The sequence below is a fragment of the Monodelphis domestica genome, chromosome 3, assembly GCF_027887165.1.
Source record: "Monodelphis domestica isolate mMonDom1 chromosome 3, mMonDom1.pri, whole genome shotgun sequence".
In the NCBI taxonomy this organism is placed as follows: domain Eukaryota; kingdom Metazoa; phylum Chordata; class Mammalia; order Didelphimorphia; family Didelphidae; genus Monodelphis; species Monodelphis domestica.
In genome coordinates, this window is record NC_077229.1 from 445272935 (window position 1) to 445287317 (window position 14383).

General features: G+C 38.2%; 1 protein-coding gene across 5 annotated transcripts in view; it reads left to right on the forward strand.

The window, feature by feature from the left end:
• Positions 1-14383, forward strand: part of EGFLAM (EGF like, fibronectin type III and laminin G domains) — a 266219-nt gene that overhangs the window by 184780 nt on the left and 67056 nt on the right. For all 5 annotated transcript variants that reach the window (XM_007487435.3, XM_007487436.3, XM_007487437.3 and 2 more), the window contains 6 exons: positions 3333-3448; positions 4347-4665; positions 5700-5800; positions 6801-6901; positions 8569-8713; positions 13942-14131. In XM_007487435.3, the coding sequence (XP_007487497.2) occupies positions 3333-3448; positions 4347-4665; positions 5700-5800; positions 6801-6901; positions 8569-8713; positions 13942-14131 (972 nt within the window). The remainder of the gene's footprint in view (positions 1-3332; positions 3449-4346; positions 4666-5699; positions 5801-6800; positions 6902-8568; positions 8714-13941; positions 14132-14383) is intronic.

A 14383-nucleotide genomic window follows, 5' to 3' on the forward strand; every position in this document is an offset into this window, starting at 1 on the left:
AGAAAAATGACTAAAAAGCTAGTGGAAATAATCAACAATTTAGCAAAGTTGCAGGATACAAAATAAACCCACATAAATCATCAGTATTTCTATGTATCTCTAACAAAACTCAACAACAGGAGTTAGAAAGAGAAACTCCATTCAAGTACTCCAGGCTCTCTCTCCTTTGGAGTTTGCCTTTCTCATCCTTGCTTTTCACCTCCACAGTATCTTGCTTTAGTGATGTTGGCTTTGCTTAGAGAGACACATTAATTAAGTTGCTGATTCAAGGTCCTCCACAGTCTGACTCCAACCTACCTTTCTGGTTTCATCTTACAATGTTCTATCATCTCACCAAGTTAGACCAATTCCTTCCTGAATAAACACACCTCTGGGCCTTTAAAGCTCCCTGAAAGTGGATATTATTTCATTTGTTATATTTTCATCTCCAGAACCTAGCACATAATAGGTACTTAATAAATTAGGTCTGAAATGTCATCTTTATTTTCACTTGTTATAATCTAACCAGATTCCAAGGCCCAATGCAAATGTCTCTTCCTCTTCCTCCTTCATAATGACTTCCTTGATCTTCAAAATTGGAGGTGACATGTCCTTTCTCAGAACTCTTATACAATTGCTTTTCTCTTGTATGTTGTTGCCTTATTTTATCTTGTATTGCTGCTATTTGTGTAGATGACCTATCTCTCCAGTTAAATACTAAATTCCTTATGCCCAAAGGGCTATAAAAGAATGCATACCCTTTGATCCAGTAATACAACTGCTAGGTCTGTATTCCAAAGAAATTTTTAAAAAATGGGAAAGAACCTGTTTCTGCGAAAATATTTATAGCTGCTCTTTTTGTGGTGGCAAAGAATTCAAAACCAAAGGGATATCCCTCAATGGGGGAATGGCTGAACAAATTGTGGTAGATGATGGTGATGGAATACTATTGTGCTATTAAGGAATGATGAACAGAATGATGTCAGAAAGAGCTGGAAAGACCTCCATGAACTGATGCAGAGCAAAACAAGCAGAACCAGGAGAACATGGTACATAGTAACCACAATATTGTTCAGTGATCAACTGTGATAGATTTAGCTACTAACAGCAATACAATGATCCAAGATAATTATAAGGGACTTATGACAAAGAATGCTACCCACCTCCAGAGAAAGAATTGTTAGAGTAGGAATGAAAGCATATGATTTATCATTTGTTTATTTGGGTATATGTTTGGGGGGTTTGGTTTTATGAGATTATTCACTTATAAAAATGAATAATATGGAAAGGTTTTTTGAGTGATAATACATATATAATCCAGATTGAATTGCTTATCAGCTCTGGGAAGGGGGAGGGAAGGAGGGATGGAGACAATTTGGATCATATAACTTTGGAAAACTTATGTGAAAAATTGTTATTACATGTAATTGGTAAAAAAAAAAACCACTATATCCCTTGAAGATGGGTAACATATTTCATTTATTTGCTTCTTTATCTCTCCTAGAGCCCGGTATGATGTCTCACACATAGAAAGCACTTAGAAATTGCTTGTGGAATAAGTTTATGAGGGTAGCTTGTTTCTAGGTCTAGATTTATGCTTTGCAATCCTTTATCCATCATTTTAACAATCATCAAGTAAAATCTTAGAGCATGTAGTCAGAATCCAAACTGAAAAACGGTTTCAGACACTACCTAGCTATGTGACCCTGGGCAAGTCACTTAACCCCCATTGCCTAGTCCTTATCACTCTTCTGCCCTGGAACCAATACCCAGTATTGATTCTAAGACAGAAGGTAAGGGTTTGTTTGTTTATTTGTTTGTTTGTTTTTAAACTGAAGAATTTTGGAGAAGCCCTGGGCACTTGATGATTAGACAATAAGTTAAAATGTGTTTGTGTATGAGACCTCAGGCCACTACCCTATTAGTTCAGGTGTGATGTTGAATGGAGACACTTAACAAAAGGAGCTTACTTAGCTAGAACATAGAATATTCAACAAGGATACCCTGGCACTTCCCTTGGGTAGATGGGGCACCCTTCCTCTCCATAGGTCAATGCACCTGGTCAGCAGGGATGAGGACTCTTTGACTTGTGCTGTCTTGGAATAGATGCCAACTCTGAAATCCTGACCCCACAAGAGTGGCTTTTTTATGCCTTTAGATGGTCAATACGCCCTGTGTCAATATGGCGAGAGGTTTCTAGGAAACTGCATCAAGAGAGGTACAGCCTGAGCCCTGGCCATTCCAGTCCTAGAGATGGCTTTGTCACTTTTTAGGGGAAAACCCATATTTGGGAGGAGGGAGAGTGCTGTTAGATATTGCTTTCATTACAAAGGGAATCTGATTTTCATTAGCACTCTATCCCCTGCGTCAGCAATACTCCCACAAACTGCTTACCACAAGTCCTAACTGAAATAAAACCAGACCCACAAGATAATTTGGTTCAATCCCAACCCATTACACATGAGTAATATGAAGCCTAGAGAAGGGACTGCTTCTCTGCCACAGACTGCTAGTTGCTACTCCAGCCCTCTTATTGACCCTTCCCTGAAATGATTAGACTACCTGCTTCCCCCAAGTCCAATAGGAGGAAATGGGCTAGAACCGTAGGTCTCCATTTTTAAAAACTTCTGACTCAGGGCACCTGGGTTGCTCAGTGGTTAGAGAGTCAGACCTGGCGACAGGAGATCCTATTTTCAAATCTATCCTCAGATACTTACTAGTCATGTAATCCTGGCCAACTTACTTAACCCCCATGGCCTAGCCCTTACCACTTTTCTGCTTACTGATACTTTTTTACTTTTCTGATACTCCATATTGCTTCTAAGACAGAAGGTAAGTGTTTTAAAAATCCAATGAAAATAAAAAGATCCTGAGTGTTACATTTCCTGTTACAGTAGGTCAATGTCTAAGTCAGACCTGAAGGCTTCTAGGGTATTATTTCTTTTGTGGAGGAAGGAATGACTGAGAAGAAAAAAAAGTAAGTTGCATAGTGACCCACGTTATACCCAGAGTCAAGGCTAAATATTGCTTCTTAAAGCTGATCTCATCCCTTGTTGATCATCATCCTCCCATTCTGAGGATTCCAATGTCCCACCAAGGCTCCTGCAAAAGCTTTAGCCAGAAGTCACAAGGATACATCTCCTTTGTTTCTGTTTCAGGTGTGTTTACTTCATTGTGTATTTTCAGAGTATTGAGTGTTTAGCATGAATGGACTCTGTCCGCTTCAGTATCCTAAATATATCCTGAAGAAATTAATTAAGTTCTCCAAGTAGTGCAGTGGGGTGGGAAAAGAATGGAGAAGAATAAACATCTAGGGATATTTTGATGGAAACTGTGGACTTTTGCTCTTAAAGGTACTGAAGAGGCAGGAAGTGGGACCTCTGAGCCACGCTATATCACAGACACAGGAGGGAGTGATGACAATGGATTTGACATTGATGACTCTGATTTTGACATTTACATTGAAGAGGTAACAAAAGTCTTTGTTCTTGAAGATTACTAAATTTTTATTTTCTTGCAAAACCAAATAAAAGTTAGTCAATGGATCTTGAACTTTTAACTTGTAATTTTAAATAGACCAATTTGTCTTTAGAACTGTCATTTTCTATGACACTCCACTCTAGGTATTTTTAAATTAACATAAATCAACCTAGGTCCCAACCACACTGAGGCTGGACAGGACAAATCTGATCATTGGTTTCACTCTCTGGAGACACAAGGGAGCTTTTTGATTTCATAGTGAGTGGAATGTTAAAAATTTAACTGCCAAATTGAAGGAGAGAATATTCATTCTTTCACCACTTGACCCTTCTTAATGGGAAATAATTAGCTTCTAGAAAATGCCTTAATTCTTTTTCTTCCCCTGACTAGCTATATATCTTGAGCTGGTCATTTAATATCCTTAGATTCCAGTTTCTATAAAATGGAGATAATAATACCTCCCTTACCTACTGTATAGGGTTGTATCAGGACCAAGTGAGCTATTCTCTATAAAGGTACCAAGGACTATACAAATGTAAGAGGTAATATGATGGTGATAATTGGCATGCAAATGGGGATAGGAATGGTAATAATCAGTCAATCTGCAAGCATCTATCAAGCCCCTACTGTGTGATTGGTGTTAGGGACACAAAGACAAAATGAAACAATCCCCTCAGGGACAGTACTGATGGGGATATTGGTTATAGTGATGGTAATGGTGAGTTCTTGGAGTTGATGATGATTATCTAAATGTTAATGGAACTTAGAATGGAAGGGATGAGGAGTAGAATGTATGTGGGATTTGGAATCATGATAGTGGTGATGTTGGCAATGATGACAACAATAATGTCCCTGTGTCCCTCTTTAACATTATCTTTCCTCTTAAGGTCAAACCACTTCCTGCTATCAAAGGAAGCCATAGGAAATTTTTGGTGGAAACCAAGATGCCTCCTAGATCTAACCCAAAGTCTTTTTCAAGGCGTATCCTTCCTACCTCAGCTTCCCCTATCACTACAACACCGATTCACTATACCACCACAGCAAAGGCAAAGAGGAGGCATGGCATGGCTGCAATGACAAGGCTCTTTGACATGTCTTGTGATAAAACCACCTGCTCAGCTGATAGCTTCTGTGTCAATGACTACAACCTTGGTGGTTCTCGATGCCACTGCAACCTTGGCAAAAGTGGAGAGAATTGTGCAGAAGGTAAGCCCTCCCAGAGGTGGTCAGTCAATATTTAATAGGATGTAGATATAGAAGTATCCATTTGGAAGTCAGAACAATTCCACTTTCCTTGGCTTCCTTTCTTTGGGCCCATTTCTAAAGGTATATCCCTGACTCTTTATGATTGGTGAGAGTTGATCCCTTGCAGTAAACTGGATAGACAATGACATCAATTCTGTGAAAGTGCTTTGTAACCTTAAAGTTTTGTGTTTAATTTGTTATATTTTTTTTTGGACTGTATCTATTATTTCATTGATATGGAAATTTTCAGCAAGGAAACTCCCTCCATCAATGCCAATTAGTACCTGCTTTGCACTTCGTAATCTTAGTTACTTGGAGCCCTGATAGGTTGTGACTCATGAGGGAGTCACATAGTGTCATAGATGGGACTTGGACCCAGGTCGTCTTTACTCCAAAGAAAGCTCTCTGTCCACTATGCCAGTCTGACTCTTGGAGTCCTGTATCTCTATAGACACACATATATACATGTATATAATATGTGTGTATATGGCTATTACTGGATGCTGACCATGCAAGGCAATCTCTCCCTTTTCATTCACAAGCTAAATCACTTTGGCTTTGGAGAGAATCAGAGACTAAATTACAGATCATTGTTTGAGAGAGAGGAAAACTGAAGGGTGGATTGTGATGTGCATATTACTGGTGAAATTTAGATTACAAAAAGGGGCTTTCCTAGCCAAATGTGCAGCCAAGGAAACAGAGACCATTCTTTAAAACTCTCATTACATTGTTAGGAAATTCACCTTCTCTGGGTACTGGGTACTGGCCCCATCCTTAATTACAGAACCATAAAATCATAATACCCTGGAATAAAAGAATAAGTAAGAACATTGATAAATGGATGAAGATTCATTGAACTCAACAGATTGACTAATAATATAAGGAACTTTCCAACTTTCCATCTCTTTTCATCCTCATCTGAGGATATCTCAAGCAAAATATCAATTAATTTCTGCTTAGGGGAATAAGGAAACTGAGTTCTCTTTCCTTTTCAGATATTTCCATCCAATATCCTCAGTTCTTTGGCCACTCCTACTTAACCTTGGAACCACTGAAGAACTCTTATCAGGCATTTCAAATCACTCTTGAATTTAGGGTAAGAGATATAATTGTGGATACATTGCAAGTACTATTCTAGGGCACAGAATGTGATTCTTCACCATTATGCACATTACTGAATAAATCAAATTGGTTTATTGAAGGGTTGAAAGAAGTCTCTTCATTAACTTTGGTGACCCAAAACGGTTTGGTGAAGGAAAACATCTTCCTTTGGAATCTCTGATGAAAATGATGGTTCTAGCCAAGGTGTTGACTATAAGAATGCTCAACCTTGCCCCTTTCAGAAACTTCACTGGAATCTTGTTTCCTTATCCTGCCCTACTTACCAGGAGTCAGGAAGCCAGCCTTTAGAATAGCATGTTATGGAGTTATATAACAATACAATGAAAATATTTTTTAAAAAATCACCCTTTCACAAGTCTCAAGTTTGATAAGCATGAGATGGATCTCATCTGTTCCTGCCACTTTACAGAGATGAGTTTTCTCTGAGCCCTAATCTTAGATCAACTAAGGTGGATAAAGAGAAACTCTAAAAACAATGATGCTTCCTTTCTCTCCAGAAAACTTTATTTTATCTTTTTTAATTTTTTAAAATTATATTTAGTCAATTTAGAACATAATTTCTTGGTTACAAGAATCATATTTTTCCCTCCCCTCCTTTCATCCCTTCCCATAACCGACACGCAATTCCCCTGGGTTTTACATGTGTCCTTGATCAAAGCCTATTCCCATGTTGCTGATGTCTCCAGAAAACTTAAAGTTAAACAAGACCTTATAGGCTCAACTTTCTCATTCTATACTGAGGAAACATCTCAGTCTTAACTTTTCACATACATGTAGCATTGTTCTCCTATGTTTATTGAATCTGATCAGAACATATTATCTGAGAACTAAGTGGTATTCCCACACTTGCCCCTTTGTGTCATCATAGAATATGAGAATGTTTAAGGATTCCTGTTGTCAAAAAACTTCCAGATGGGGCTTTGTTGGAGAAGAGGTGATCATTCTTCATGTGGCTTTTGTTCTGGTAATCATAGGCAGAAACAGAAGATGGCTTATTGCTGTATTGTGGAGAAAATGAACACGGACGGGGTGATTTTATGTCATTGGCAATCATCCGGCGTTCTCTCCAGTTCAGGTAACACCTGCCAAAAATAGTTCCTCTCCCAGTGTAATTCCTAGTCAATTTATTTGGCCAATTGGTAAAAGAAATGTTAACTAGCGTATACATTTGAGAGTCATTGCAGGAAATAGGGGAAGAGTGAAGTTTTTGTCATGAACTTACTTGTACTACCACCCCACAAGGAAAAATGTATTTTCCCAAAATGGAATTGTTGCAGCTTCATAATGTGTCATGGAAGAATTACAAGAGGAGTCACAGAAACTAATCCCCCATATTCACTGACAGTCTGCATTTTCAGTTTGTTCCTCCAGCTCTGAATTCTTTTCCATAAACCAGATGTGTAACAATTCTGAGCATATCTGAGGTTTTCTTGAATAGAGGATAAAATGGGTATAAAAAGGCAATCAGATATAGAAGATGGATGTAGGCTGCTGTAGGTTAAGAATCACGAATCCAAAAAAGCCATGCCTTTTAGTGTCAAAGGAGTCTGAGTAGATGCTGAGAGAGTCAAGCCCTTCCTAGTTGAATTAGAATTGGGACCTCTAGCTTCTTCCTGATGGGGAGCTGCTTTTGATTTTCAGGAACTTTTATCAGGGAAATTACTGATACTGCAAATTTCTGTTGGAATGGCTACTGGTTGTGTTTTTGTTTTCTATTGAAAATACCCAAGAGCCTCTGGGATGGGGATTGGGATTGACTAGTAGTAATAATAGTTGAAGCTGACCAGGTAAGACTTACCTGACAGATCTTGACTCTCAAGTTGGGGGTCCTTTGGACCAAAAGAATTACAGAAGGGGAAGGAGTAGATGGGTGTGCCATTTTAAGGCAAAGAGAACACTTTATCCCCCATGAATGTTCCTACACTACCCCAAAGTCATCCCTCAGTGGGATCTTGCTGTGGAAAAAAAATGGATTGCATATTTCATGCAGCTAGACACAAGCAGCTGTTTTGACAACCTTGCCAATCAGAACTCCAAGGCTTGGCTTCACATTTTTATTAATACCATCTAGCCTGCCACTTGGGAGCTAGAAAGAGTCCCTGGAGAAATTACTGGGATAGAAGGGACTCACATTCTAAAAAATCTTCCCCTTTAGTCCCTTTCAGGGAGTTGGCAATCTCCATAGTTCATTGTGTAGAGATGAGGGGTACAATTGCTCAGGCTTTTTTTATTCCCTGTGAAAAGGGCAAATCAAAGCTTTCAGAGAAATGGCTTTTATGTTAACTTACTCAAGTCATCCAAATTTAGATCAAACAATAATTAAAAAAGTGAATAACATTTAGATAGCACCTCCTGTATACCAGGGACTATGCACAAAGCATTTTATAGATATTATCTCCTTTTATCCTCACAACAGCCTTGGGAGGCTAGAAGTTATTATCTCCATTTTATAGACAAAAACATGGAAATTGAGTGGAATGCCCATACTTACACAGATAGTAAAGTCATATTTGAACTCTGGTCTTCCTGACTTGAGTCCCATAGTTCTATTCACTGAACTACCTAGTTGCCCCTATAGTTATACATAGATGGAAAAGTGGAGATGGTTTGGTTTGGTTTGGTTGTAAATCTCAAGTATGCTTCTGAATAGGTTCATTCTGAATACCAGAAGAGTTTCTTCTAGCAAGAGAAGCAATGTGAGATTTTTGGCAAACTCTCTCTCCCTCTCTTTTTTCTCTACAGATTTAATTGTGGAACTGGGGTGGCCATCATTATCAGTGAAAGCAAAATAAAATTAGGCAGTTGGCACACTGTCAGTATCTACAGGGATGGACCGAATGGACTACTCCAGGTGAACAATGGCACCCCAGTGACAGGACAATCTCAGGTGAGTTTTTTACTACCATCTCTTCTCTCCCATGTTTAGTCCATAGTTTGTAGAACGTACAATTCCAGATGTAGAAAGGACCACTCAGCTCAACTCATACCTGATGGAGGAGCCCTCCAACATTTCCCCAGTAAATGCTTCTTCAGATCCCAGCTGGAACTATGTTTAGGTGCAGGGAAACCCCCCACTTTAGGGCCCTACTGTGGCCCTAATTTTTTGAAAGAAAGGCATCATGGTTCAGGAGATTGATAGGAGAGTCTTAGAGATGGGAAGATCTAGGCTCAATGTCAGCCTCTGACACATACTGGCTGTGACCATGAGTAATTTTGGATTTTGTGGTGTCCCTCTCTAAGATACACATTAAAAAAAAAATTAAAAACCTTTCCCTTCTATCTTAGAATCAATACTAAGTATTAATCCCAAGGCAGAAGAGAAGTAAGGGCTAGGAAACTGGGATTAATGTCTTGCCCAGGGTCACACAGCTAGGAAGTGTCAGGCCATATTTGAACCTAGGTCCTCCTGACTCCAGGGCTGGCTTTCTATCCACTGTGCTATCTAGCTACCTCTCAATAAGCATTGATTAAGTGCCTAATCTGTGCCAGGTCAGGCACTAGGAAATGGGAATAGGGACACAATGAATGAAACAGTCTCTACTCACAACTACTAAAGTCACCAAGTATTAACTTTGTGTACAAATATATTTGCAGGCACATACCCAACAGGATTTATTATCTTAGCACTGTGACTTTGTTAAAGAAAAAGAAGGCTAATACCAGGAGATTTGAGCCCTTTATTATTATCAAACTAAAAAAAATCAACATATTACAATCTTTTGATTTTTAAGAAATCATTTTGAAAAGGTCACTTGGTTCAGTATTTAAGCCATTTATTTATCTAAGATTTTTAGATTATGTGTATAGGAAGTGGTAAAATATTTTTAGTATTGGACTCTACAGTTGCTCACTTTAGCATCCACATTTCTGTCATGCACTAGATAATTTTAGTTTCTAGTTTGGAACAGTTTGGGATAGTAAACTGCCAAGGGAACCTAACCTGCAATTATAACCAGGCAGGTGTCTGTGTTCTCAGAGGAGAAATGTGGCAAGGATGCCTCTGTGTGTCTTTGACATTCACTTCCTTTCTCCTTGTATCTCTCTTTACCCTTGCCCACTGGGGAGACATAATATATGAGAGTTCATTCCTTGAAGATTTAAGGAAAAGAAGAATGGATAGACTCACTGATTCAGATCCCACTATTTCAGAGCTCACAATAATTCAGACTATGGCTAATATGAGATTGGGCAGACATACGGCCAGAGTTTAGAGTGATGTGAGCTCTGACAGAAAGGAGAAGGAAGCATCTGTCCTGGGAAATCATGTAAAGGCTTGAATGAAAATCCTTTGTAACAACCACATTAATTTTTTTATATGTTGACTGAAGTTCAGTCTTGGGCAAGCCATGAAAAAGAAAGGGCTTACTAACCAAAAAGCATTTAAAAAATGGGGGTGGGCGGTGGAGAATAGTAAGCCCAGTCAGGAGCAAAAGCAAATAAACACCAATCACATTGGATGACCTTTTGAGTGGCAATTTGAAGTATACTGTGTACTAACTAGAAATCAATCAGTACCTTGGTGACCACATTTAAGTACTAGATACTAAGCTAGCAGCTAGGGATACACATATCACAATGAGATGATCCTTGCCTTCAAAGATCTTACACTCTCCTGAATGTAATATATATATATATATATATATATATATATATATAGTAAGGGTAATTTTAGGTTTGTGACTTAATCTAAATTAATTTGGTCACCAGGGAATAGGGAATATCCCAAATACAATACCCAAGTCAGTTTGGAAATTTTATGGTGATTTAATTAATAGAGAGGGAAAGAATTAAGGAGAAGAGAGAAGGAAAGGGTATAGGATTTCTCCCACCTGGCCTGTGCCAGGGGAAGTTCAAAGACCTCTGCCATGAGGTCTTTTCAGAAGATTAGAGGCTTTCCTAAGAAGATAGTGTTTGGAAGGTAAAGGAGAAAAGAATCATCCTAAACTCTGAGAGAGCTCAGTGAAGATGTCTCACCTGAACTAGGTTACTAAGCTTCTCCCAGTATTGTATCAAGGAAACTCACCTCCATACCTGGACAATAGCTGTCACCACGCCAAGATGCCAAGATGCTCAGCATGCTGCCACCAGAGCCACCTCTCTGCAAAAAGAACCGAGAGAGGAAGTGACGCAAAATATATAGACCATTTTTACATCACTTTCCTGCGTCTCACATGTACCAATGGTAGCTTAAGCTTGACTTAGAACAGTCCAGGGATCTGTCAGTTGTTTCTGATTTGTCATTTGCTAGCACATATCTGTCATAGGCCATCCTTCTCAATACTTAATCCTTAAGTAGGGGTGTAGACATTCCTCTTTTGTTAGACTAAGCAGGGTGAAGTAAATCTAAAATTCACAATATATATGCATTTATATACACATATACATAAGATGTATTTATTAAAGTATAAAATAAATATTGAATATGTCTACAAGGAATAAACTGTGAAGCATTAAAGAAAACAAACATATTTCTTTGCAAATTTTTCACAAATTAGACAATTTCCACCCTTCAGCAAGTAAAAATTCCAGATTAGTGACATTTTATAGTAGTAACAAGAAAAGTCTTCAAGGACATTTTTTGTCTACTCCCATTGAAAATACCACATGGTATTTGGACACAAACTCAGAAATAACTCATCCAAATTACATTTTTGTTACATAGAACTTGAGTCAAAGAATATTAGAGCTGGAAACACTTTAAAGATCTCTTAGTCCAATTAATATATTGCTGGTGAGGTTGTGAATTGATTTGACCATTCTGGAGGGCAATTTGGAATTATGCCCAAAGGGCTATAAAACAATGCATACATACCCTTTGATCCAGTAATACTACTATTAGGTCTATATCCCAAAAGAGATAAAAAATGGGAAAGGACCTGTTGTACAAAAGTATTTATAGCCATGGTTTGTTTTTTTTGTGTGTGTGTGTGTGGTGACAAAGAATTGGAAACTAAAGGAAAGTTCCTCAATTGGAGAATGACTGAAGAAATTTTGGTGTATGATGGTCATAGAATACTATTGTGCTGTAAGGAATGATGAACAGGATGATTTCAGAAAGAGCTGAAAAGACCTCCATTCACTGATGCAGAGTGAAATAAGCAGAACCAGGAGAACATTATACACAGTAACTGAAATGTTGTGGAACAATGAAATGTGATAGATTTTGCTACTCTTGGCAATATAATGATCCAGGACAATTCTGAGGGACTTATGACAAAGAATGTTATCTACCTTCAGAGAAAGAAGTGTTGGAGTATAAATGCAGATGAAAACATGTGATCTATTACTTGTTTATTTGGGTATATGATTTGGGCTTTGGGTTTTATAAAATTGCTCTCTTACAAAAATGAACAATATGGAAAGATGTTTTGTGTGGTAATACATGTATAACACAGACTGAATTGCTTGTCAACTCCAGGAGTGAGAAGGGAAGGAGAGAGGGAGATAACATGAATCATATAACTTTGGAAAACTTAAGTGTAAATTTGTCACTAAAATAAAATAAAGATAAAACAGAACAATTCTTTTGGTCCAAAGCAGCTAAATGGTTCAGTAGATAGTCAGGTCTAGAGACAGGAGATCCTAGGTTAAAATCTGACCTCAGACACTTCCTAGCTGTGTGACCCTGGGCAAGTCACTTAACCCCCATTGCCAATCCTTTACTACTCTTCTGCCTTGGAACCAATACACAGTATTGATTCTAAGATAGAAGGTAAGGGTCTAAAAGGGGGAAATTAAAAAAAAACAATGATTTTTTAGTCCAACTATCATATATTTACTGATGAGAAAACTAAGGTTGAAAGAGAGAGAGGGAAGTAACTTTCCCAGTGTCACACAGATAGTGACAGAACCAGGACTAGAATCTGGCTAGCCTGACTCCTAGCCAGTGTTTGTCCCATGATGCCAAAATCCCCAGGACTCTGGTTCCTTGGTTGGAGTAATGCTTTGCATTAATATTTTTTCCACTCTAGAATTTTAAAACATAATTTGTTCAATTGCCACAGAGTTCTTTGAAACTTTGACAGTTGGAGGTGCTGAATAAGGTTATAGGTAGTCATTTCATTTGGTATTACCCCCTTTCACAGATGAAGAAACTGAGGCAACAAGAAAGTGAATGACCATGAAAGGCAGTGTTATATAGTAGAAAAAATGCTGGATTGAGAATCAGAAGGTCTTCACTTCAGTCTCAACTCTGATATCTACTAGCTAAGTGACTTGAGGCAAATAATTTCAGCCCTCTGAACCTGAAATGGAGATAAAAACATAAACTATTTACTTCGCAGGGTTGGTTTAAGGATCTATGAGATAATAATGTGCTGAGCTAAAAGTCCTATGTGAATTATTAAAGTAGCAGTAGAACTTGAAATAGAATAATTGTGTTTTGGTGCCCAATGACTTGCACCAAATCACCCCACTCTTCTTTTTAACCCTTACCTTCTATCTTAGAGTCAATAGTGTGCATCAGTTCCAAGGTAGAAGAGAGGTAGGGGCTAGGCAATGGGGGATAAGTGGCTTATCCAGGGTCATGCAACTAGGAAGCATCTGAGGTCAGATTTTAACCCAGGCCCTCCCATATTTGGGCTTGGCTCTCAATCCACTGAGTCATTGCTGCCTCAACTATTTTTAAAACCAAAGTATCTTGCTTCCCCCCTACACATATCTAACTTTTTTGACATTATGCTCCATGAGGAACTACCCCTGCTAATTAACACAGTCATTTGGAGGTTCAAATTGCTTTTTTAAAAAATCCTTAAAAGTCATTCATGAAATTAAAATACTGAATTTATCTTTACATCTTCATATTCTTCCTTTTTTTAACATTTTGTTTTTTTCCTTAATTACATATAAATTTTTTTTATTTTTTTTAATTTGTTTACATTTGTTTAATTTGTTAAAATTTGTTTGAAATTTTTTTCAGTCAAATTCTTTCCACTCCTGCCCTCTTCCCTTCCTGAGGTGGCAAGCAATCTAATACAGATTTTACATATGCCATAATATAAAATATTTCTCCATATTAGCCACTTTATGATCTCCAAGGATCACAATTATTCCTTTTAAAATATTTTATGTGTATTACTTGATAAGGTGAGTTTTATTTGTTTTTCCTTTTTAAAGGGCCAATACAGCAAAATTACATTCCGAACCCCTTTCTACCTCGGTGGGGCTCCTAGTGCCTACTGGTTGGTCAGAGCAACAGGAACAAACCGTGGCTTCAAGGGCTGTGTTCAGTCACTGGCCATCAATGGAAAGAAAATAGACATGAGGCCATGGCCACTTGGGAAAACTCTAAGTGGGGCTGATGTAGGTAAGTACCACACATGGGATTTGGAAGAATTATATCCTAATTTCTCTGGGTAGGAAAGTGGTTGAAAGCATGTTCCTAACAAAACCAAAGGAGGGGGCATGTATCAAGAGAAATCTGGTATGGAAACTCAACCTGAAATAACAACAGGTAGAATAACAATGCAACCAAAGGAATCCATTGATTTACCCCTATCTGATCCCTAACTCTAACCCCTAACCCCATGTTAGCAAACCTATGGCACACATGCCTGGG